The sequence below is a fragment of the Arvicanthis niloticus genome, chromosome 23 (genome assembly GCF_011762505.2).
Source record: "Arvicanthis niloticus isolate mArvNil1 chromosome 23, mArvNil1.pat.X, whole genome shotgun sequence".
NCBI lineage: Eukaryota > Metazoa > Chordata > Mammalia > Rodentia > Muridae > Arvicanthis > Arvicanthis niloticus.
The window spans coordinates 32,453,293-32,478,827 of NC_133430.1; the positions used below are offsets into that span (position 1 = coordinate 32,453,293).

General features: G+C 44.9%; 2 protein-coding genes across 2 annotated transcripts in view; one reads left to right on the forward strand and one right to left on the reverse strand.

The window, feature by feature from the left end:
* The window catches only part of Heatr4 (HEAT repeat containing 4), a 31,206-nt gene extending 6,184 nt beyond the window's left edge, over window positions 1-25,022 (forward strand). The window contains exons 5-16 of the mRNA XM_076921713.1: window positions 641-784; window positions 4,079-4,240; window positions 7,051-7,211; window positions 7,703-7,807; window positions 12,313-12,431; window positions 12,990-13,170; window positions 14,073-14,142; window positions 15,052-15,241; window positions 15,844-15,922; window positions 16,191-16,356; window positions 17,732-17,784; window positions 24,677-25,022. Coding sequence (XP_076777828.1) covers window positions 641-784; window positions 4,079-4,240; window positions 7,051-7,211; window positions 7,703-7,807; window positions 12,313-12,431; window positions 12,990-13,170; window positions 14,073-14,142; window positions 15,052-15,241; window positions 15,844-15,922; window positions 16,191-16,356; window positions 17,732-17,784; window positions 24,677-24,931 — 1,685 coding nt within the window. The 3' untranslated portion in view covers window positions 24,932-25,022. The remainder of the gene's footprint in view (window positions 1-640; window positions 785-4,078; window positions 4,241-7,050; window positions 7,212-7,702; window positions 7,808-12,312; window positions 12,432-12,989; window positions 13,171-14,072; window positions 14,143-15,051; window positions 15,242-15,843; window positions 15,923-16,190; window positions 16,357-17,731; window positions 17,785-24,676) is intronic.
* On the reverse strand, window positions 17,763-19,794 carry Riox1 (ribosomal oxygenase 1). Its single transcript, XM_076921714.1, has one exon. It carries the CDS (start codon window positions 19,694-19,696, stop codon window positions 17,903-17,905), a length of 1,794 nt encoding a protein of 597 aa, XP_076777829.1. The 5' UTR covers window positions 19,697-19,794; the 3' UTR covers window positions 17,763-17,902.
* Window positions 25,023-25,535: the final 513 nt, after the last annotated feature.

The following is a 25,535-nucleotide window of genomic DNA, read 5'->3' on the forward strand; positions in this document are numbered from 1 at the left end:
TGAGAAAATGTCACAGGCAGAAACCCTGTCTTACCCATGTCTGAGACACGCTGGATAAATAATCTTTGACAGGAAATATGAAGGATTCAGCCCCAGCATTGTCTATGCGGCTGTCAAAAGAAACTGCAAGCTGACAAACACAGTGGTGCGAATGAGGTTATTGTGGCTCTAGTTTCCTTCAAAGAACCTTAAGTAGAAAGCCGAGTGCCTCTGCCAACTGAGAACCTCATTCCTCACCGTGTTTGTTTCACTTTTGAGATGGGAGTCTACGTAGCCTAGACTGGTCTTGAACTCATGAGTTTATGATCTTCCTGTTTCAGCCTAACTGACACTGAGTAACTGTGTGCCACCATAACCAGCCAAACACTGTTTTATTCCCATTTATCTTCCATAAAAAGTTACTTAAGTAAAGAGCAATATTATGTAAGATGAGACTGGGGGGGGGGGGTTAACTACCCTAGAAGTGTAGGAATCAACACAAAACCAACTTGCCGAAGGAGCCTGTCTGTGAATTCTTTATTCTGAGCTAAAGTGTTCCTTGCAATGTCCTAGGGAAAGGGACTTCTTGCTGTCTTCCTGTTTAATGCATAACATGACCCTAACTAGGTGGTTCTTTTTCATTTTCCTTCCTATGACACAGTTATTGAATGGCATCATGAGACTGTGGAGAACCTACTACGGCGAATACAAAGCATGTACGATGACATTAGGGTCCAGGCCATTACCACATGTGCTACTGCTGCTTTGGAAAGGCCCCGGATTGCCACCAACCCGGAGGACTCAGGTGAGAGCCAGGACCGAGCTGCTTAGGAACATCTGAGCTGAAGGAGGCCTTAGAGATAACCTGAGCTCACTTTCCAAATGTAGAAAGCATGGCCTACAGTCTGCCTGCACGGCTTATCTCAAGAGAGGAGACTGAGGCGCCTGGATCTAGTTCAGTGCCCTGGTGTTGAGCTCAAGGCCTCTGGCGTGCTAAGCATGCACCCTACCCCAAGAGCTTTTTGTAATCTACTCAGCCCTTATGTTTGCTCAGTGGCTTGCAATGAAGTCCATGTTTTCCCGCCTTGAAATCTCCTAATAGTAAAACCCTAATGGCTCGTGGACTGGTGAGATAGCTCAGTGGTTATGGCCCCAGATGTTTTTACAGAGGCTCTGTTTCTGGTACCCACATAGCAGCTTACAACTGTCTGTACTCCTGTTCCAGGGGATCTGATGTCCTCTTCTGGCCTCTGTTGGTACCAGGCACACATGTGCTACATGTACATACATTCAAACGAGATACTCATCCAGAGAAAAACTAAGTAAGGACTGAAGGGGTAACTCAGTTGTGGAATGCTGGCCTGGCAGGCACAAAGCCCTAGGTTTAAGCCTCAGCAAAGAAAAGTAGGAAGGGAAAAGAAAAAAAAATGCATAAATGACTTTAATAGATCTTAATCTTAAAAGTGAATTAAGAATTTTTCCACTTTTGCAGAGTGTGTAATCTTTTAGGGAAAATAATGTTGACATCGTTTCTCCTTATTAGCAGTAACAGGTAAGAAAACCTCCCCTCCACTACAGCCAAAATTATAACCCAAGATGATTCAACACTACAGGCTCCTGATGATGAAATGTTAGACAGAAACCCATCCACTCCTCTGTAACCTCTGAAACCTGTGCCAACTTGCTCCTTCTCTGAGCTAAGCCATCGCAAGCTCACCCTATCCTCACCTGTGGTTGGATAGTGAGTGGCCTCCTGCTTACACTTCTGCTATCCCTATAGTGAGGGGCTGGGACTGGCTGTACCTCGTCCAACTTGTCGGGCTTTTAAAGGTTCCTCCACTTCCTGTTTATTGACTTGTAGACTTTCGGGCATTCCCCCAGGTGTTGGTGTCTGATGGCCCTAGGGCGTACACCTGCATGCAAACTCAACAAGTAAGCACACTGCCGACTCATCTACGCCCTCCAGGTTTTCAAGTTTGCAGCTCCCTCTACTGGAAAACTTTGTCCTCACCTGATCCTCTGAGAAGCCTGCTATAAGCTTCTACACATATTTTGTTGTTACTTTTTCTTGTTTCTTTGGGTAATGGAGATTATTATGATCTCATACCCAAAGCTGCATACAGTCTGTGGCACTTGGCAGGGATGTGTTCTGAGAGATGTGTCACCATACAGGTTCATCATTTCGCAGATACTATGAGAAGTATTTACATGAGACAGCTGCAGCGTTACTAGGAAACACACCTTATGGGGCTGCTGTGGTATATGTGATCTGTTGTTGACTGAAACATCATGAGGCACATGACTGGACATACAAGAACACTTTTATCCTCAGACTTGTAATCCCTTTCACGGGTCCTGCACTTGTATGTTTCAATCATTACTTATCCAAAGAACATAACTTTTTTTTTTTTTAAATACTCAATAGACTTCTATTTGCTCACTAGAAATGTACACATTTCCATCTGTATCCCTTAATTGACTATCTCTTATCTGAAATGCTTTGGTCAAGAAAAAATGGATTATTTCCAGATTTAGAGTATTTGAACATACATGGGTTATCTTGGAGATGAGACTTAAGTCTAAACGTGAAAGAGATACAGAGATATAGGTATAGGTATAGATATAAATAGAGATAGATAGAGATATCCATCCATCCAAAAGGTAATTTCATACAATACTTAAACTGTGTCTCCATATTTATTGAACCTGTCACATGATAGGTGTGGAGATCCCACCTGTGGGCAATCATGTCTGTATTTGGAATAGTTCATATTTTGGATTTGGAGATCAAGGGTCCTCAACTAGCAGTCTGAATATGGGCCTACAACCTAATTGAAAAAGACAGATGGACTGGGTGTGGATTGTATGCCTATAATAGTAGCACTGGGAGGGAGAGACAGAAAGATCAGGAGTTAGCTTGGGCTTTAGAGACCCTCAAAAACAAAACAAAATGAAAGTACAGGACCACTCACGGCTCTGCTGTTTCTTGGGAGGATACTTGTGGGCAAAGAGGTGGCAACCCTTTCGCCTTCAGCTTAAGAATTTAAACTTCAGTTAAGTGCCCGGCTCTTCTCTACACTTCTGTTTTGTTTTCACTGATAAGTGCTGGAGACTTAACCCAGCACCTTGTGCTTTCAAAGCCAGTGCTCTACAACTGAGCTAAAATGCTTTGCTATGTTTAGAGGCAAAATTTCTTGTGACAAAAATAAGCCCCAGCTGATAAATCACACCACAGCTGGAAAAAACTATAAATGAAAGTTAAAACACCTGACCAATACTATTCTTTGGGCCTCCCCAGATGCCCTATTCCATGCATGCCCTCCATGATCCAAAATTGTACCAATGGCATCGCTAAGGAGCTATCATACCCATGGAGCATAAATTCATCCACAGTGAATGCTATGGATAAACCTCAGACAGGCCTGGAGAGGTGGCTCAGTGGTTAAGGCCACTGGCTGTTCTTCCAAAGGACCCAGGCTTGATTCCCAGCACCCAAATGGCAGAGGATCTAACGCCCTTTCTGGAGTCTACAGGCACTGCCTGTAGATGGTGTGGAAATATAAATGCAGACAAAACGCATAGAAGTTATGAAAAAACTTTCCCAAATTAAAAAAAAAAAAAAAAGACCCCAGATGAAAGAATGCCCCACGTTAACCGTGAGCTCCTCCCATCCTCCTCGGTACAATGGTTATAGCAAGTATCAGTGTTTACAGTTAAAGCTAAAAGACCCCCATCGGATTCTGCGGTGATATCTACTTGGGCACAAACTCAACCAGAGTTGAAATACTGAATTAGACACTGTGAAATGGCAAAGCATAAATATAATTGCTATGATGGAGTGAATGGGCTGGTTTTGTTGCTAAGATGAATGGTGAAGGTTACTATAACTAGCTGAAAATATGTTTTGGCTTCAGCACTAGAGACAAGATGATACAGACTGAAAACTGGTAGTATCAGCACCAGTGTCCTTTGGGTATAAAGTCCTGCCCATCGTGGGCAGCCATCTGGCCTGTGGTTTAGTAAGCCATGGTTGGAAAGTTGACCTTGATAAGGAAGCTGAGAGACAAGCAAAGGACTGGCACCATCTTTCTGATTGCAGAACCAATCATTGTGGATTTGCCAGAGGTCCTTCTACCTGTTCTAGAGGCTGCTCTGTCTGACAGAAATCCCAACGTAAGGATGGCAGCCGCAGTATGCCAGTATTCCATACAGTCCCATAATCCCATTGCCCGGGACATCATGCAGACAGCCCTCATAAAGGGTGAGTGCCGTGGACCACCCCAGTCGGGTATGGGAGTCCCTGGGATGAGGGTCCTCAAAGGCTGGGTGGGTAAGGATTCGGCGGTGGCAAACAGAAACAAACACAGAGGCAGTTTGAATCTAAGTGTATTTTGCAGCTCTCGAGCAAGGGTTCTTATACATAGAAAAAACAAATATTACAGTTCCTAGGAGATGTTTGCAGGAAAACAATCAGCAAAGCACAAGAATCCAAGCATACCAACTCTGAAAAGATATATTCAATAAGTCACAAGGAGAACAGGTAACATTGCTGGGCGGTGGTGGCACACGCCTTTAATCCCAGCACTTGGGAGGCAGAGGCAGGTGGATTTCTGAGTTTGAGGCCATCCTGGTCTACAGAGTGAGTTCCAGGAGAGCCAGGGCTACACAGAGAAACCCTGTCTCAAAAAAAACCAAAAAAAAGAAAAAAGAAAAAAAAGAAAAAGAAAAAGAAAAGAGAACAGGTAACATCATTATTATTTGACACAATAAAAATCATTCAAGTATTACAACTCTAAAAGCGTGTAGTCAGTGGGGCAGTCATCCAGGGCTAGTGGCAGATCTCCAAGAGCAGGTTAATCTTTATAATCAACTATTATTTAACATCTAATACCTGATTTTTTAATAAACCTTCAATGCACAAATTTAAACTTTTAATTCTTTTTATTTAAGGGTTTTTTAACCATATACCAAAGCCCTCCTCCGATGACACGCGTGTAGCCATATGAAATTTTATTGTTGGCAAAGTCTTATTTAAGCATCAGTTTCTCTGGAGGCGAGGACATGTTGGTGACCCCATCTCAAGGGATGATTTCTTACCCATTTTCTTTGCTTAAGATCTTGGCGTAGGCGATCAGGCTCATGTTGTAAATAAGAAAAGGAAGAAGAGAAACTAAAACGAGTAAGTTGCCATGAGAGCTACGGCTCAATGTTTTGTTCCTGGCAAGAATTCCACAACCGGTCCCAGGAGGCCTCCTTCTTTTGAAGTTTTTGCCTCAGTCTGTGGAACTTGTCACACAGATTCTACTGGGGTTGGTGTGGCAGGTGAGTAACTGCCACCCGTGACCTGGGATGTGGAACAGAGGTTACCTCACTGTCAGCTCTCTGTCCTCTCCTTTTCGCTGGAATGCTGGGATGTCTGCTGTTTTGAGTCTCTGTTAGGCATATGGAGATATTACTTCTTCCTAGGTACTTTTACAAAACTGGTGCCATGAACTGGTACCTGGTGTAAGCTTTCTTTTTTCTTTTCTTTTTTTTTTTTTTTTTTTCTTTTTTTGGTTTTTTCGAGACACAGTTTCTCTGTGTAGCCCTGGCTGTCCTGGAACTCACTCTGTAGACCAGGCTGGCCTCGAACTCAGAAATCCGCCTGCCTCTGCCTCCCAGTGCTGGGATTAAAGGCGTGTGCCACCACCGCCCGGCTGGTGTAAGCTTTCACAGATACAGTCTATAAACCATGTCTTAAAATGGATGAAACCAGAGATAGTATCTTAACTAAGACGCCCCCCCCCCCAGCCCCATCCTGTTTCTATGTGGAAACTATAATTAAAAGATCAATCTGGAGGTGATGAGTGATTACTCAAGGTTAGTGGTGGGGAGCAGAAAGTGGGTAAAGCAGTGGGTTTGATCAATTCAACATTGCACACATGCATTGAAATAGCCCCCTCAACCCTGTTAATAATACAGTTGATTCATGACTAGCCAATGATTTTAGGCCTCGACATCTGGCCCAATGGTAGTGTGACTGCTCACCACTAAGACTTTAATTGTATCCCTAGTACCAAGAAAAACAAATACAACATAGAATGGCCTCCAGTATAACATTTTATTCTTGAAAAGATAACATAACAATAGCTCTAAGTACATTTTGTAAGGTTTTGTTTTTAAATCATCCCCTGCACATTATGCTTCAGATCTCTGCACAGTGACCCCCAGGCATCATCATGCTGGAATTAACAGAGCTGTCAGGCTAGAGGCCACTGACCTCTCTTGATGAGCTCTCCCTTGACTTAGCATGAGAAAACGTCTGGCCTTCTATATATAAACAATCCACTGCCTAATTCATCGGTTTTAGGGACTTCCTCCTAGCTCCTTATAGCCTTCCCAATCTCCATGGGAAGAAACGGTTGCACTTCTTAGCTAGATCAGAATTGTTACCCAAGAAGAGCTTTTATTCTTTTAGCCTGCACTTGAAAGGCAGAAGCAGGGGCATCAGAAGTCAAGGTCAGAGCCAGGAGGCGGCACAATCCTTTAATCCCAGCACTGAGCGGGCAGAGGCAGGCGGATGTCTGTGAGTTCAAGGCCAAACTGGACTACAGATTGAGTTCCAGGATGGCCAGGGCTACACAGAGAAACTATATCTTACAAATAAAAAAACTAAACTAAAACAAAATTAAAAACAAAACAAGAAAAAAAGTCAAGGACAGACTGGGGCTGTAGCTTGGTGTCCCCAGTACTACCACCCACAGCCCTCTCCCCAAAAGGTTCAAGGTCATCTTCTGTTACACAGTGGGTTTAAGGCTAGCCTGGACCAAATGAAATCCTGTCTCAAAAATTGTTTTTTTCTGTTTTTTTTTTTGTTTGTTTTTGTTTTTAAATCTGGTTTAAAATTTAAATCTGGTTAAAATCTCATTTTTAAATTTGGTTTTTTAAAAATGTGGTTGAACTATGGGAGTAGATTTCCAGACTCAGAGGGCTAGTGGAAGGTAAGACGCCACAGACAACAGTAGGTGGTGATGCTCCATGGGAGAAAACATCACTCTGAACCCACACCATCATTCTCAATCCACGGGGCAGGTAACAGTGTGGACAGCTGGGCTGCAGCTCAGTGCCTGGCTCTGGAAGGCATAGCCACCTACCCAGTGATTAAGAGGATCCTCCACCAGCTTTTCCACAAGAATAATCAGGCCACTGAGGAACAGGCTTGTATACTCCTGAACCATCTCCGTGTAAACACGGTATGTGTCACCTTCAGAGAGAAGGAAATGAGGTCTTGGGTAGCAAGAGATTAGCGCACAAGAAAAAATGCAGGTGGCTGAGGAGGGGGCTAAGCATTGGCCAGGGGGTCCGAGTCCGTGGGAAACTGGACATGGTGAGCTGTACAGGGAGGTGTGAAGCTAGCTAGCTAGAAGCTTCTAATAGGAAACGGTTGAGTCCTGCCATGCCGATCTGCTTGTCTCAGGTTTATCACAGAGGACAGCACAACTGCGTTTATTACTCTGGGTAGAAACAGACGGAGGCAGATACAGACCATCCCAGGGACAAAACAGGATGGGAAGGCCCTCATTTTCTGCTCAGATCTCTTAATCACCCACCCTGTACCTCAATAGGAATGTTATCTCATGACCTTGGGCATTTACTGTGCTGGATGTCATGTCAGGATATAATTTCTTCAAGATTATCTTTAAGCGTGAGAGAGACTATCCACGCAACTCTTCCTTTTCCTCAGACCCTGATCCACACGATGCTTGCTGTGGAGCTGAACAGCAGGCAGTGGAAGGACCGCATCGTGGCCTGCCGTGCTTTCTCTCAGATCAGTGGGCAAGTCTGCATAGTAAGTCTCCTGTCTTTGCTTCCAGAAAGCTTGGCAAGGCTGGCCTGGAGTCTTCCTACTTTTTGCTTCTACTTAGTATCTCATTGCTTCCTCTTACTCATAACTTGGATTATCTTTAAGTATTATATACGTCTCTGACTTGAAGCAGTGTTTCTTGTTGGGGGTGGCGATCCACAAGCTGTGACACAGCCGCTATCAATATACACACAAACCAAGAGAAAGAGCTTAGGAACTTTATAGTAATTTGATTCAGTCTCTCTCTCTCTCTCTCTCTCTCTCTCTCTCTCTCTCTCTCTCTCTCTCTCTCTCTCTCTGTGTGTGTGTGTGTGTGTGTGTGTGTGTCTCAGTATCAGCAGACATTATAAAAGTATCAGTCAATGATTCGGTACCTCTCACCCTACAGTGAAAATCAGCCCTTGATTGCTTTGAGAAGCAGACGGAAAAGACCAAACAATTCAACCAAACAGGTGACTGTGCTGGTTCTCTGAACATTCAGTGCATACATATAAAAACATGGACCCTTCTTTTAAAAACAGTGGCATTGCAATTTGAGCAACAAGACTAACAATACATATAGCTTGATGTCACCCCGTCCCTCGGCCAGTAGAGCTGTCTCCTAGGATTGAAGGATATACCAAAGACCTTCGTGGGATACCAGGGGACTCCAGGAATTTGAACTCAAGGGTAGTGCAAACAAAGCATTTTGTATTTTTATTATTAATGCAAGCAAAGCATGAGGTAATGTTCACAGTTAGCTTGAGCAAATGCAAGTACAGTGGAGGAGGACACCTGGTATTATTTACCATCTTTGTCTGTGTGAAAAGAGCCAATATTCTTCCAAGGCCTTTGCTTTTCCCAGAGAGGATGTGGACACGCTAGGGCATCCCTTCGTGTCCTGGCTTTCATGTGCATTCACCTATCATAGTTTATGCAATTCTTTCTAGAAGCCACCTATGGAAAGAACATTCTGCACCCTGTCCCACCCACAGTTCACAGCTTTCTTATCTGGGCCCTCACGGCTTGAGAGCAGAGTGAACATAAGATGCTCTCTTGAAACTTTCAGGAGCCAGGGTGTATTGAACAACTTGAAGGCGAGGGACTTAGCTACAACTGAAGGAATTCTGAGCAAGTGAACCCTGAACATCTTTTCATTACTCCATTCTAATCGCTAGCTGTTGGGAGTGGAACTGGTCTCTTTCTCCTTTGTGCTACATCCATGTGTGTATATGCATACATATGGATGGATATATATATGATAAATACACACACATGTTCAGTCAATGTTCAGATGAAATTATATATATGGGAGAGGAAGTAGAAAATAAAAGGCAGCAGGGCAGTGGTGGCGCACGCCTTTAATCCCAGCACTTGGGAGGCAGAGGCAGGTGGATTTCTGAGTTCAAGGCCAGCCTGGTCTACAGAGTGAGTTCCAGGAGAGCCAGGGCAACAGAGAAACCCTGTCTCAAAAAAACAAAAACAAAAAACAAAAAAACAAAACAAACAAAAGCATTTTCTTCCCTCACAGTTCTCATGCTAAGACTGCAGAAAACAGTTTTCCTACAAAGCATCATTGAGGAGCTAGAGAGGTCTCAATGATGAAAAGCATTCACTGTTCAAATATAAAGACCAGGATTTGTATCACAGCATCCACATCTAACCAAGGTGTAGTCCCACAGAGGCCAAAACTCACGAGCTTCAGTTTTAGCAAGAGATCCTGCAGGGGAAAAGGGCAGAAGTGGTAGAGGAGGAGAGAGAATGCCCTCTTTAGCCTCCGTGCACGTATGCATGTCTCCCTTCCCCGTATACACACATGCTGTGCACCTCACAGACTTACATGTACAACATTTAAATGAATCTATAAGAATATTTCATTTCACCGTTCATTGCATACTGGAAGATAAAACCTGGGTAATCGAAGATGGCTTTCTGAGGGCATCCTTATGGATCTGCTTTCATCACTGTGAGTCCTGATATCCGGGCTGAAAAGAATTATTTGCAAAGAAATATTTTTTACTCCTTCAAGAGTGTACCCCATTATGCTTTGAGCTGGGCAAAGCTTAGAAAATCTATTCTGACTTTGGGCTGTTATATAATCCCTGAACCCCGACTGCCTTCAACAGAGCTTCCGTAGCCTCTAGATCACCTCACTTTTGGCTTACCTAGAGCCTAATAGTTTGTTCTAAGTCTAGGACTGTGATACATTTACATTTTGGGGAGGACTCACACAGCAGTGAAAGTTCAGGATGCTGCTATTTAGGGACTGTACAAGGGCTAGATTATAACTGGACTAAGCCTACTCTTTGACAGAAAAAGGACATATTTTCTCTAGTGTCATTGTGGGGTTACTTAAAAGGGATCAGAGATGGTGCATTTGGACTCCTCAAAAACTACACACACACACACACACACACACACACACACACACACACACACACACACAATCTGCATCCACAAATACACAAGCACAGACACAAACAAATGTCCGGCTCTTCTGACAATGCTTCTTGACCATTTGAATGAAACTGCTTCTCATCTTTATATTAATGAATAAAATTATAAGATACTCATAAAGGAGAGGGAGAAGAAAGACTGTGCCGTTTCAATGCCACTGCAGAATGCTTGCTGAACTGTGTGGTTGCACTGCAGACTCCATGGATAATTGTATATCTGATACCAGGGCTTACTTCCTGAGGGCTCATGGGGCATACCACTTTAGTGGTGTCTTGTTCTCCCAGAGGCATCTCTCCATCTTACTGAAACTGAGACTTTGGTAGGGAGACTAAGTCCAAGTAAACTGAAATTAGAAGCTATAGTCCTTGATAATTTTTCTTTTTCTTTTCTTTTCTTTTCTTTCTTTTTTTTTTTTTTTCAAGAACACATAGCACGGGGAAAAGAGTTATTGAGTGAAGAGTACTTGTTTTTCAAAGTATTCTGGTTCAATTCCAAATACCAAAATACTACTGTTCCAGGGAGCACACCCTCTCCTGTACCAGGTACCAATGTGTTGTAATGCTCCCATTATTATGGTACCCAGACATGCACACAGGCAAAACATCCATACACGTAACATTTTAAAAATACTAAAAAAAGAGCACATAGATCTGAACTGATTCCTAAGGGCTGTAATAGACTTCTAAACACATATAAGTCATCTCTTAAGTCATGTTTTACATCTTGGATCTGGCGCACCTTCACTTCTCCCACCACAGCAAAGGGAAAACATTTTCCCTTTCATATTTCTGTCGGGGGTTCACACCACACTCGCCTGCAGAGGCTTTGATTTCCTCATGGAGGTCGGTGTCCTGCTACTTCCTGATGTCCTTCAGTTGTTTAAATCTCATCTTTTTTCTTCTCTCTGTTGCTTTTTTTAAGGGGGTGGCTGGGTGTGATTCATAATCAACCTTTTGAATTAGAAATGCTGATCTGACCCAGCAGGGAATGTTACAGTGGGGATATCTGACAAACACGATGACCATAAAATATCACCTGGATGAAATGCATAGCTGTAGTCCTATCTCCAGAACACCCCCCAAAGTCCTTGTGTGCAGACAAGCGGTACTGGATGAGCATCTCCTGGCTGTTTTGTTTACAATAACTAGGGAAGGAAAAATGAGCCCTTATTTTAGTGTGTTCACCTTTTTATGACCCTGGGTACCATCAATTAGTGAATACAGGAACAGGCCATCCATTCTTTAACCCTCACCTTTTGTTAAAGAATGCACTCAACAATCTGGCCATTCAGCACAATAACCTGAAGAGGTCTGAGGACAGGCTAATCTTTCTCACGTGCTATAGTTCCTGCTGAGACCCCAGCTGTGGACAAGGTCCAGATGATGACGCCATGATAACCTGCAGAAGTTTAAAAGGGCAGTACCCCTGAGTTCTTTCCTTCACTCAGTAAGCAAGCAATTTCTGACGACATCCCGTCTACATTGGTAAGACACTATAGGGGTTCCCTATGCTTACAAGGCGCAGAAGAGACTTTACTAAGGAGATGCCTTTTGAGCTAAGTCCTAAAGGAAAATATCTGGTACCAGATAGAGGTAGAGCAAGATGTTTTGGGCTGGAAAACTAGTTTACACAAAGTTACACCATCATCAACCACAACTGTAGTAATGTTTTCCTTCCCCTATAAGAGAGAAGTGACTAACTGCCCTGGTTTGTACAGGACATGGACTTTTAGTACTAAAACCAGAAAAGTCTCAGGCAATCTGGGAATGAGGAAGCTACTCCATTAAATAACACTTTCAAATTTCAAGTCTCTTATACTCATTCTTTTGGCTCCAACATGGTATAAAACTTAAAGAGAAGTTTGGAAAACAGACCTGGATTTGAGACCAGTTATAAGCATTTACCAGATTATCCTTGGGTAAGTTAATCAAAGCCTGTACTGAGCCATCTGTAAATAGAGATACCATTTGCCCAACTGGATTGTGACTAAAGAATGGGGAAAAACCTGGTATCTAGTACAAAAACTGATAGTCAGTTATCATGCCTATTTCTAGGATATGAAACAGAAGATAATCCAGCTGATGTGGAATGACTGGAACAGGGATGTAAGGCAAGCGGCTGCCAAAGCTCTGGGGCGAATGAACCTTGGCAAAGAGATCCATGACATGATCAGGTAGGACCCAGCCACTGTAAGCTTAGAAACTCTTCCTTTCTTAGAAGTGCCTGGGTGATCCGGGATCCAGCCAGCATCTGTTGAACTCCCTATATGATCAGCACCATACTAGGTCCCACTGCAAAAAGTACTAACCTACAACGGTGGTATGAATGGTAACTGCTGTAAAAAAGTGAGATACTCACCATGGGCTTGTTTCATGGGAATGCAGTCATTCCAGGCTGGGAGATAACTGCCAAAATGAGCACTGTATTTGTAAGAGGGACTGGACAGGGACACTGACTGTTTGAGGTGGTGCAAAGTGACACTTTTTTTTATATTTAGCTGTTTATTACACCTGAATGTCTAGTATACGTTAGGTGATACGGGTTCAAAAAAAAATAAAGACACCTGAGGTCTGAACCCAGTGCACTTTTCATGGCTATAAACTGACTAGGAAAGGGTATGGCTATATAACTGGGCCCACAAAGCTAGAATTCTAACCTGAGGGCTTGGTGGAAGGGAACAAGGCACAGAAAAGTTGAAGGGAAATAGTAGAAGCCACTTGTGTTTTTACAGAATTAAGCTGTGTCAAGGAAACTCCCAGGAGCGGATTAAGGCCCTCTCCCTGATCCGTGTGCTCAGACTCATGACAGCCAAGCTTCTCCCAAGCTTCCTGACCTGCTTCTCTGATGAGTTCACAGGAATCCGACAGGCAGCTTGTTTGGCAGCAGGTGCCTTGCAGATCCGTGACCAGATGGTAAGTCAAGGACGCTGTCATCTTATCTGATAGACCTTGAGAGAGCTTCCCTGTCTCTGTGGTGCCTGGTACACTCACTGTTCTGTGGGAAGTGGGATGATCAGTCAGACACATCCGAAGCACGGAGCGCCTAACAAGCTCAAACTTCAAGCCACAACACACCACATTCTCAGTTGTCTCCTCAGTTAACTGGCTTCTAATACCTGCTTGCTGAGAGGTTTTAGGGTTAATGCCAACGGATGGAATTTATACTATCAGGGAGAAACTGGGCATAGGTATTCAAAAGAAGTCTAAGCAAAGCACGAGGTAATCCCTGCACTTGGGAGATAAGGCAAGAGGTAGGAGTTTCAAGAATTTGAGGTGAAGGGCTGAAGAAAATTAAGAGCACTGGTTGTTTTTCCAGAGGACTGGGTTTGATTCCTAGCACCTACACGACAGCTCACAACCATATCTAACTAGTTCCAAGGGATCCTATGCCACTTTCTGGCCTCTGGGGGCACAGTGCATATGTGTTGCATAGACAGACATACAGGCAAAACACGCATACACATTAGAAAACATCTGAGGTGAACCTAAGTTATAAGCTACATAGTGATAGTCTCAAAACCAAGAATGGGAACGGGTGGCAAGGGAGAGTCTGGGACTAATGGTATAGTTTAGTGGTAGAGCATGTAGTTAGTATATGTATGGCTATAGATCTATATGCTGAGACCAAAAAAAAAAAAAAAAAAAGTAGATAATTCAGCTAGTTACTATACAAGCTGATCCCTGAGGCTGTAGCTCATGTGTTACTAGAATTGATAGGTGGTTGTTTTTCCAGTTAAAGCATCCATAGAACTGAGGGGGTCTTTGTTTCTGGTCCATTCTTACTCTGGTTCAACCTTGCCCTTTGTCTACTGCAGGTGTCTGAGCGCCTCCTGAATCTGATGCACACAGATCCTTACTGGAAAATCAAGGCTTTTGCCATTCGAGGTATTTCAAGAATAGCTCCAAGCCCTAGGCTAGAAATACCTTCTCCATGCTAACACAGATCATCCCCAGAAACTCTAATAAACTAGCTAGAGTATCGTGGGAGGAATTATCTTAGCTTCTCAGAAGTCTCGGGGCTGAGAAAGAAAAGAGTTTCTTTTAAAATCTTAGTTAAGGGTCCTAAGTCTAGGTCTATTTAAACTTGTTAAGCAAAGACCAGACAGCACAGTCCCCACCAATAGAATTAATATATTTCTAGTAGGAATTCACTGTTGGCTACATCCTGCTTTCCCCAGAGATTTCAACTACAGTCAAACCAAGTTCAAGACAGCTGCAGAACTTAAACCCTGCTCTTGGGTTTTCTAAAATGGCCTTTGGCAGACCCCTAGCAAAACCAGACCTAGTTAAACCTGAGAAATAGTTGTGCCCTTCCCCCCCCCACCTTAACCACACTGCTCTTCAGGTTATATCTGCCCCTATCTAATTCCTGGATAGGCAAACTCGTCTATGTTTACATCCCAGTAGGCAAGGAAAGGATGAAACACTATCCTCTTGAGTCCTTTGGAAGAAATATCCCCATGCAGAAATAGGCGTGGTCCATGCTTGGAATCCCACTCTCAGGAGGCAGACGCAGGAGGATGCGAATATGAGGCCAGCTAGGGCTAAACAGCAGGACCTGCCCCAAAGCCAGGAATCAAACATGCTAGGCAGAGCTCGGCTAGCTCTCTAAATGTCCTTTTTAAATTCCACTACTCAAAAAAAGGCTTTTTTCATTTTACTCCTATCTAAATGGCGATTAACTGTCAGCCCCAAGATACTGTCTGCAAATCTCTTAATTCCCTCTCAATGCTAGGGTGTAGTCAACCTAGTCTTCAGTAACAATGAAACATGCTTGACCTCCCACCTATCCAGCTTTGGGACAGATTGGACAAGTGAGTCCCCAGCTGACAAACAATCTGCTTTGGGCTATCCACTATGAAGAGTCACCAGGTGTACGGCTGGAAGCCTGCCGGAGCATCCTAGCTCTCAAGCTTCAGGGGAGCCAGGTCAGGGACACTTTCCTGGATGTGCTGCTCCTGGAAAAGCATGAGGCTGTTCTTAGGTAAGCACCAGACCTCTCATTTTCGCCATGACCTCTGTACTGCCAACTCTCCAACCCTTGATCATTCTACGCTCTGCTAAGCGGGTAACAGAAAACCCTGCCACAGTCAGATTGTCACGGTTCCCATAATTCCTGTGTATTCCTCTTCTTCCTGGGAGTTTTAAGTTATTCACATATTCAACTTGTATTCAGTACTTATTGAGACGATAGTCAATAATACTAGAGTTTCAATGCAATAGCCATGTGAACCTGGAGAAGGCCTGGGCCCTCTCTACGTGCTGTGCCTCCCCTCAGTCCTTTCTTGTCTCAATCCTCCAGTGCAGATAAGTCCACACTAACGCTGTGGTGGCAGTTAATGGCATGTGGTAACTTTCACAAAGGTGTTTAATAAACAATTGCCAATGCCTTCACATATCAGTTCTGAAACTGCACAACAGCTCTGTAAATTATCACATCATTTCTACAGAGAAGTCTCCGTTAAACTGTTGACGTGTGGAGTTTAGGATTCCCGCCTAATTCCAAATCCTGTGGCGGCGTTTGCCGTTATGCTTTCTTTTTAGGACAGGGTTAGGACAGGGTCACAATCTTTCATTATCTTTCAGGGAAATTCACCAGACAATGAAAGCACTCAACTTAGAAAAAGAAGGAAATCAAGAAATGATTCAGGAGATCAAGGACAAGGTAAATACAAACTGTGTTTCCAGGGCTTCAAGAGGCTTGCTACTAAGCACAGTGTAATCAATTACTTTATATTTTTTATGTTTTTGTTTGTTCTGAGACAGTTCTACTATACAACTTCAAATTACCTCAAAGTTGAGATCTTGCCTCAGCCTCCCAAGTGCTGAGATGAACAAGCAAGCAATACGTGCTTGGCATGATCAAATTACCTTAATGGGTTTTCCTCCCTAATACAGTTGGTTCGGTTGCTTTTTAAAAATTTTTCCTTTAGATCCAAACACTAAACCAAAAGGACGTACTGACGGAGAAAATACTGAAGATGGAACTGGCCGTAAAACACTTGAAAGAAAGAGCTAAATGGGTTTACTCAGAACCCAAAGAGGGCCAAAAACCGCTGGAATTCTACACTTTTCTTCAAAACTTCAAAACTTCAGAGAGTAAGTTTCTTAGGGGTGAGCCCATTCCTTGACTCTTCTCACAAAATGATCCCAGGACCCAGCCCAGCCATCTGAGGACTGCATAAGGAGCCCTTGTATGGTTTAGGTCAGGAGGGCTGCTTAGTCCCCTTCTTGGTTTCCATGTACCCCCAACCCCCCACTTCTCATCCATCTGCAATTGTGTGGAATTTAAGGGGCAGCTTTGGCTGAACTGATTTTCAAAGGACATAGAGAAAAGCACAAGTCTTTATAAAAACTACCACATATGTTTGCTTAAGTACACATTTAATCTTTTATAGTGGTCACCCATGGAAAATGGGGTTGGAAGGAAAACAATTATTTGATACTCTAACTTAAGGGGAAGAAATACTTCCTTAAAACACTCAGCCTTAAAACCTGAACCTGTCAGTTATGATAGGAGGATCTTAAGAGGCCCAGACAGACTGTAAATGGCAAGGTGCAGGAGTCAGACCGTGGCAGAACATACTCACAGGATCTGTAAGCAGACCATTCGGCCAGTGGCCAACCAGCCACCACCCAAACCCAGGTCTTCTGGTTCCAAGTGCTGTTTCTGGTGCTGTTTCTCTCCTCCACCAGTCACGAGAACATGCACTTGCCAGATTTGGGAAAGTTTCGTCCTCCTTGGGTGTGTGGGGGAGAATGAGAGTGGAAAATAACTTGAACACCAATCTTCCCTGTGGCCAGCTAGCAAAACGTTAGGTGACTAAAGCCCGTGAAAGTACAACTAGGTGACGTGACGCTTTGGGAGTAGTGGCCGTAAGTCACTGATTTAAACCAAGCACTGAGCAAATACCGTATGTATTTTAAAGCTGATTCTGCTTGTCAAAGTTTTCCTGCTAGGACTGTTCAGTTCGGAGTTCAAGTCTCATAACTAAAGTGAGTGAGTTTCCTCCAAAGCTAATCTATGGCCCCAGCCAGCTACGCTTCTCTTCTTTAACGAGTGTGATGCTGGGATGAACCCGGGGCACTGCACATGCCGAGCATCCGCGTGCTCTACCCCAGCTCTCTTCTTTCAAAACGTTAATATACTCCTGTGACATCCTGAGCCATGTGGCCTTTCATCTCAGCCATTATTTTCCTTGTCCCACACTTCTTCAAATCAATCCCCAGAAAAATCTAGGCTTAGAAAGATGGTCTTTGGCACTTTTTTTTTTTTTTTTAATAAATCTAAAGTTCATACAAACTTAACACACAGAGTACTGACCCCAGCTCACCCCACAAACTGATGAAAGAGAACTCAAGGAAGCAACTTCCTTGAATGAAGTTGGTACTCAGAAATGGTGGGATAGGGGCTACTTCTGCAAATAGCTTTTTCCCCCCTTGTTTCAATTTCTGTGTTTACTTTTGTACCTAGATGAAGAGGTTCTTCTCAGGTCTGAGGTCTGCAACACGGAGGAAATCATAAAGGTAAACATAGGCATACTGATGCTCAGCAAGGTAAGAACGTGACCGCTGTAAAAGAGACACAAAGGTGGCAGTGGTAGTGAGAGTCACAAACAACCGCGCTCTTTCCAGCCACCAAGAACTAACTCGGAACGAGAGGTGTCTTGGTGAGCAGCAGCCCCTTATCATATAACATGGTTGCCAAGGAAAGCTGGTCTTCCACAGCGTCACAGGGCAGATCCCCTACTCTCACAAACTCTGGGTAGGAGCGCAGCAAGAGTTCCATGGCATCGGCCTGCTGGGGGTAGATTTCTAAGCACTTGGGTTCCTCCAGATGATAAACCCGAGAGTTTTCCACTGTGTAATACAGGAACAAGCGGCCTCCCTCACCCACCAGCCGAGCTATGCCGTCCTGAAGCATATGGACTTCTGTTTCTGTTGTCAGCTGGGCCCCCACATTTACAGGTTCTCCAGCCTCCCAGCGAATTGGGAGCCCGTGAACACTTAGAGCCCTTTCCCTATCGGTCAACACAGGGGGCAGGGAATCATGAATGAAGTCTTTTGCTCTCTGATCAGCCACAGCGTCAACAGGAGCAAACTGTCCCAGGCGAGCAACCAAGACCCGCACCTTTTCCATGAAAGCTGTTCTTCTGGGATCCTTAGAGTCTGAATGCTGGGCCCCCATATAATCCATGAAGTCTCGAGGCAGACCCCTGCGGAACTCCACATTTTCTTCTATTGCCGCCTGCACTGCCAGAGGCATAAGAGCCTCCAGAAAGTCACCCCATGTATTGCGCTGGTAGGTGGACAAGGTGAGGTGCAGAGAGTGGACTCCATCCTGACACTCAGCTTGATGAATGAAGCCCCGAGGAAAATAGAGCAGGTCTCCAGGTTCCAGTACCGTTTGTAGCACGGGCTCACCAAGGTCCTCCTGGCTGAAGTTGGGACTAGACGTCAGGGCCAACTCCTCACTTGGGTCCCGCGGTCGGTAGATGCGCCAGAGTTTCCGACCTTCCAGCTGCAACACGAAAGCCTCAATGTCGTCGTAGTGAGGAGCAAAGCCCTGCGAGTTGGGGGGCGTGAGGTAAACGTTGGAGCCTGCCATGCTTCCAAACTGTTCCTGGAGCACAGCCAGAAACTGCCACACGGTGGGCGAGAAAGCTTGCGGGCAAAGAAGCCGTAAGGAGCAGCCGGCTTGGTACAGGGACCACGCGGCGGCGGGAAGTGCGCGGCCCGGTGGGTTCAAGGTCTCCCGCCGCCCGTCGATGTAGCGCGCGGCGTCCAGATGCTGCCCGAAGTGCACGTCCTCGTAGCGCAGCATCGAGTCCAGGTCGGCGGTAGAGAACAGACCTTCGTAGTAGCTGCGGTCCTGCCGCCGCACCAGCACCGCCTCCCGCTCCCACAGCCGCCGGTAGAAGTGGTCCGGCGGCAGGGGCGCCAAGAGCCACTCGAAGAGGCGGGCGGCGCGCCTCCGGCTGCTGGGGATGCCGTTCAGCTCCGCTAACACCTGCTGCAGCGGCGAATCCCAGGGCCGCGCCGGGTCATCCACGTGCGAGCCCGGCAGCGGAGCCGGCGTCCCCAGGTTCCGGGAGACCGCGATCGGTCCCTCCACCCGGCGCGGCAGGGTCGCCGAAGCCGGCCTCGGGCGCACTGGCACCGGCCTGGGCTCCGCCGCCCGCGAGGCCTCCGGCAGCTCTGCAGGCCCGTCCCGTTTGCCCCCGACCGATGCCACCTTCGAGTCCGAGTCCCGGCTCAGGAGCGCGCGAGCTCTCAGCGCAGCCACGCGGGACGCCGCACTTTTCCGGTGCCTTCGGACCTTCCGGGGCCGCAAGGGTAGGGCCGAGACCGATGCGCCGCGGGGCTGCGGCTGCCGCCGGCGCCTCCCCCGCCCGCGCTTCAGCAGCGCCGCGCCGTTGCCATTCGAAATCGCATCCATAGCGGGGCGGCCGACGAGACCCGCGCTTCCGCAGCCGTGGTGCTTTCTGGGAAGGGGGCGAGTCCTCCAGCATTCCCTAGGTAGGCCAAGCCTACCATCCTTCTGGGTCCTACCGCTAGCCCTGTTTGTCACCTTTTTAAAACTGCGATAGTATACACTGGAAAGGCAAAACTCGCTGCCAGATAAAGGTTCCATGTAAGAAAACAAGGCACAGGGCAATTCAGAAGAAAACAACTTCATTCCTCTTTTTTGTTTTTTGGGGGACAAGACCTACATAATCCTAGAGCTTGCTAGATGGACCAGGATGGCCTTGAACTCACAGATCCTCCTCTCTCTGCTTCCCGAGTGCTGGGATTTAAAGGTGTGCAGCGGCTTCCTCTGTTTTAGTCTGCTTTCTCATTTTTGTGGCAGGTATTTTTGTTCCTAAGCAGTTTCCTGGTAGAATGAATGAAGGCAAAGTTTGATGTTCTCTATTGAAGCACAGCTCTTACTGGCTCTCCTCAGTGCAGAAAACTCCATTGTTAAGCCTCTCTCCATTTCATGTCTCACTCTCTTTCAAATACAAAGCCTTGCTGAGTATGGTGATTCATGGTCGTGGAAGGCTGAGGTTACAGGGTGAGACCCTTGTAATCAATATTCTTCCTCTGAAAAGGGAGTTATGGACTTCTCCACTTTGTTTGCCAATGTCCTACATAAGTCCTTCCTACCCTCCTGGGCTTGCCTCTCAATCAGACTTTGCAAGCAAATTCAATAGACTGTTGTTTCTGTTTCTCCTCCTCCTCCTCTTCTTCAAGCTTCAGGCTTTTTAAAAGGTTTGTGCGTGCATGCGTGCGTGCGTGCGTGCGTGCGTGCGTGCGGTGTGTGTTCCAAAGAGGCCAGAAAGGAATATCAAATCCTAATTGTGATTGGACTAGAATATTTACTCAAAAGCTTTCTGGGCACAACAACCGAGCAGTATTGCTCTATTTTAATTCTCTATGCTAATCTGGCCCCTCCCATCCAAAAATCTCCGTGATACTTGCATTTTAATACTGTTCTGGTTCTCTGGGCTTCTGGACTCCTGGCTTTGTCTCTCCTTTTCATGAGGTTTCACCACTTCCTCTCTTGCACCCATCCCAGGCTGGGAAGAAGTACAGCTCTATTCTCTTCCCTGCTCAGTCATTGGCTAATCAGCTCATTACTGACCAATCAGGGGATAATTGTGGAGCAATTTTTACACCACCTTGAGCCAGGAGATTCTCAGAATAAGGATTGCAAACAGATATGGGGACACAGAAATCCACATTTGAATAATACACGAATAATCTTTACACAGTATACAATAATATTATGCCTACAGACAGGATCTAGAATCACTAAAGAGGCAAGCCTCTGGGCACCTCTGTAAGAGATTGTTTACATTAGATTAAAGTAGGAAGTAGGAAGACCCGCTCTAAAAGTGAGCAGTACCATCTATCCCAAGGACTGGCGTCTTGTAGTGGGGGGGGGGGGGGATGGGGGGGGGGCAAGCGCTCCACACAGCATCTTTATTCTCTGCTCTGAGTGAGGATGAAGTGTGACTGGCTGCCTCCTACTCCTGCAGCCATTCCTACCCTACCATGAAGGAATGTAAGTGTGCATAAATCCTCCCTTAAGTTGAAAATATCTTTTCAGGCATTTTTGTCACAGCAAGGAGAAAACTACTGTAACAAATCTAAGAGAGGACCGTATCAGATAAAGCCATTATGAGGGGTTGTGAAGGGTCTGCTCAGCACCGAGGAGTGGGGTCGCCAGTGTCTTCCCAGGTTCTGTGCCCTACAAGGAAGCCTCAGAAGCCTGGCAGAAAAGGTCTCTCGGAAGGAATAGCTTTTCCTTTTTAATGACCACTATTGATGTTTTTTAATTTTAATTTAAAAGTTTGGTTTTATTTTTAGATTCTTTGTATGTGTATGGGTGTTTTGCTTGTATGCATGTCTATGGACCATATAGGTCTAGAAGAAGGTATCAGATTCCTCTTGGAACTGGAGTTACAGGGAGTTTTGATCTGTCAAGTTATAACTATAGTGCTGGGAATCAAACCTGGGTTCCCTGAAAGAGAAATTAGTGCTTTTAATGACTGAATCACCCCTCAAGGCCCTTTCTTCCTTTTCAAAGTGTGTGTGTGTGTGTGTGTGTGTGTGTGTGTGTGTGTGTGTGTACACTCCTTGGAGACAAGATCTCTCACTGAACCTGGAGCTCAAGGCTTGGATAGACTGGCTCACTAGTAAGCTCAGGAGTCCTGTCTTTGTCTCCCTCCCCAGTGCTGGGTGTACAGGCCTGGCTTTGTACATGGGTGACAGGGATCCAGACTCAGGTCTCCATGCTTGCACAGCAAGCACTATACCAACTGAGCCACTCCCCAGCCCTGAGAGCTTCCTTGTTGACATAAAGGCTGTGTGTACTGAAAGCATCCTGGTATTAGATCTCCTGGGTAGATGCAGACAAAGGGCAGGTCATATTTGACATATTTGATCATTTGAATTATCTTTTCAAAAAAAAAGTGGTTTTCAGGTGACAAAGGACACAGCCTGCAGTGAACTTGGGGGTGCACTGGGCTTCTCTGCCTGCAAAGCCGAGGAGCCGGTGTTTGGCTATTAGAAGACTCTGTTTGTCATTTCCATATGCTGTACACATATCTTCTCCTCCCAGTTTTTCCTGTGACCTCATCCTTTTCTTTTTTTGAACACGTTGTGATTTCCTTAAATAAAGAGACTTGCTGCTATGTCTGTCTTCTCATTTCCCCTGAAGCTGGGAGTTGCCCTTTGGGATCTGACTTATCTGTAATTCCATCACTTCCATCACGTCTCCTGTGGCCCCGCTTAGTTCTCACTACAGAAGCAGCTATTAATAACCATTTCCATCCGTGTGTGTCATTGAGTGATTTGAAATAAAATGACCTTAATATATTGGGATGGGGTAGTTGCTACCGTGAGATAGACTCTTACTCTGTAGCCCAAATTGGCTTGGAATTCCCTGTGTAGTCAGGCTGGCCTCAAAGTCATGGAGATCCTTTTGCCTTAGCTTTCTTGGTGCTGAGATTACAGGCAAGAGCCACCACACTCAGTTCTGCAATATTTTTATGAATGAAATTAGGGAGAGGGAAATCGGGCAAAAGAAGAGTTACATCAGGATTTGTCTAGGGGTTACATGTGCCAGTATATATGTCTATATTTATGTGTTCCTACATATATCTGTATATAATATAGACAAATGGGAGAACCGTGATACCAGGGTAATCTAACAGTGATTATTATTAGTAAATCCCAGTATGAACTTTGAAGGACAAGATGCCGTTATCAATAGTCACTGTTATATTTCTTCAATTACTTCTACTTATAGTAACTTAGCCTTTTAAAGCATTCATCTAGGGCTAGAGAGATGGCTCGGTGGTTATAATGAGTATTGCTCTTTCAGGGGACCTGAGTTTGGTTCCCAGCACCCATATAGGTGGCTCATAATAGCCTGTGACTTCAGCTTCAGGATATCTGATGCCCTCTTCTGGCCTGCACAGACACCTGCACACATGTCTGCATATGCACCCATAGTCTTTCAAACAAAAATAATAAAATATATCTTGCTGAATTTTTTTTGTTTGTTTCTTTGTTTGTTTTTGGTTTTTGAGACAGGGTTTCTCTGTGTATCTCTGGCTGTCCTGGAACTCCCTCTGTAGACCAGGCTGGCCTCGAACTCAGAAATCCGTCTGCCTCTGCCTCCCAAGTGCTGGGATTACAGGGGTGCACCACCACTGCCCGTACATTTTTATTCTTTAATTTGTTTGTTTAAGATATATTTTATTGCCAGGCAGTGGTGGCACACGCCTGTAATCCCAGCACTTGGGAGGCAGAGGCAGGTAGATTTCTGAGTTTGAGGCCAGCCTGATCTACAGAGGGAGTTCCAGGACAGCCAGAACTACACAGAGAAACCCTGTCTCGAAAAAAACAAAGAAAGAAAGAAAGAAAGAAAGAAAGAAAGAAAGAAAGAAAGAAAGAAAGAAAGAAAGAAAGAATAAAAATGTAAAAAAGTCATTTCCATGATGTGCACCTGTAGTTCCAACTATTTGGGAGGCTGAAGTTGGAGGATCACGTGAATCCACAGACCCACCTGGGCAAAACAGTGAGATTCTGTCTCAAAAAAAAAAATAGTTGCATGCACAAATATGTTACACGAATGCTCATTTTTTTTTATGTTATTTATTTAATATATGAGCACTCTGGTGCATATGCATCTGCCTGCCTGAAGAGGGCATCAGACCTCCCTAAAGATAATTGTGAGCCACCATGTGGTTGCTGGGAATTGAACTCAGGACCTCTGGAAGAGCAGTCAGTGCTCTTAACAGATGAGCCATCTCACCAGCCCCACGCATGCTCATTGTTTATGGTTTCAAAACTGCCATTAAGAGACAGCTCAATCTTTTTTTTTTTTTTTTTTTTTTGAGATCCGGTTTCTCTGGGCAGCCCTGGCTGTCCTGGAACTTTCTCTGTAGATCAGGCTGGCCCCCAACTCAAAGATCTGCCTGCCTCTGCCTCCTGAGTGCTGGAACTAAAGGCGTGAGCTACCACTCCCCAGCTGACAGCCCAATCATATGGAGGCGTCTTCTCCAATGAGGTTCTCTCCCCTCAGATGACTAGGTTGTGTCATGTTGAAATAAGAGCAGCCAGGTATGTAGAAGTCAGAGAGTAACTTGAGGGAGTCAATTCTCTCTTTCCACTATGTGGGTCTTGGGGAATCAAAGAACAATAAATAATAAAGATAGCCCATCAAACCACCATGCAAATGGCCAAGCTTTGTTAAGTGAGCAATTCAGGCCTCTTCTCCACATTAGGCTGGCCAGAGTCATGGGACACAAGATTTTAATCTTCTTATTGAGTTTAATAGCTTCTAGCTACTCTAATAACCTGGTTAATGAGTCTTCTGCATAGTCTGCTTTCTCATGTGAGACCTTGTGTTAATATTTCTCTGCAGAGTGTGATGCCCAAGGTGCCAAATCCTTGGCTCCAGAGTCCTGTCGTAACGTTCCCCATACGCAGAAACCGCCCATCGTATTTCAGGGATCTACGGACTGCCCGGGAAAAACTTATTGAAAGGGGACCCTTTGGAAATGACCCTGTTTTCAAGCCATGCGAATTCCTCAAAGAAGATTGTCTTCTAACATCAAGTCTTCTCTCCATGCGGGGAACCCAGCTCCTGTCTAGGCTGAATGGCTCTTCTGCTAGTTGACACCGGCAGCAGCGGACAGGCACACTGTCCATTGATACTGAACAATGTTCTCACTATGTTTACAAAGATAAACTACTTATCAGTCAATATTATTATTATTATTATTATTATTATTATTATTTTAAACAGGGATTCTCTATATAGAGTTGGCTGTCTTAGGACTTGCTTTGTAGACCAGGCTGGCCTCAAACACAGAGATCCATCTGCCTCTGCCTCCAAGTGCTGGGATTAAAGGCACATGTCACCATGCCCACATTATTATTATTATTATTATTATTATTATTATTATTATTATTATTATTTTATTATTATTATTATTATTATTATTTTTGAAGCCAGATCTTACTATGTAGCCCAAGCTGGTCTGGAATTTACTATATAGTCCAGGTTGAAAACAAACTTGCAATCCTCCTGCCTCAGACTCCAGAGCATGGTGCTACAGATATGTGCCACCATGCCTGATTACTCTAGTATCCTTTTCTTGTGGAGAGAGGGGGATTACTAGATATTCAATAAATGGCCTCACATATTAGAGGCCAGCTCTCTACCACTAAACTACAAGCCTAGGTGCCTCTCCCTCCCCCCCCCCCATGGGGTCTTACTA

What these genes read in the sequence shown, in the direction of transcription:
- Riox1 (XM_076921714.1), bottom strand. Translation starts at nt 19,696, where the DNA reads ATGGATGCGATTTCGAATGGCAACGGCGCGGCGCTGCTGAAGCGCGGG.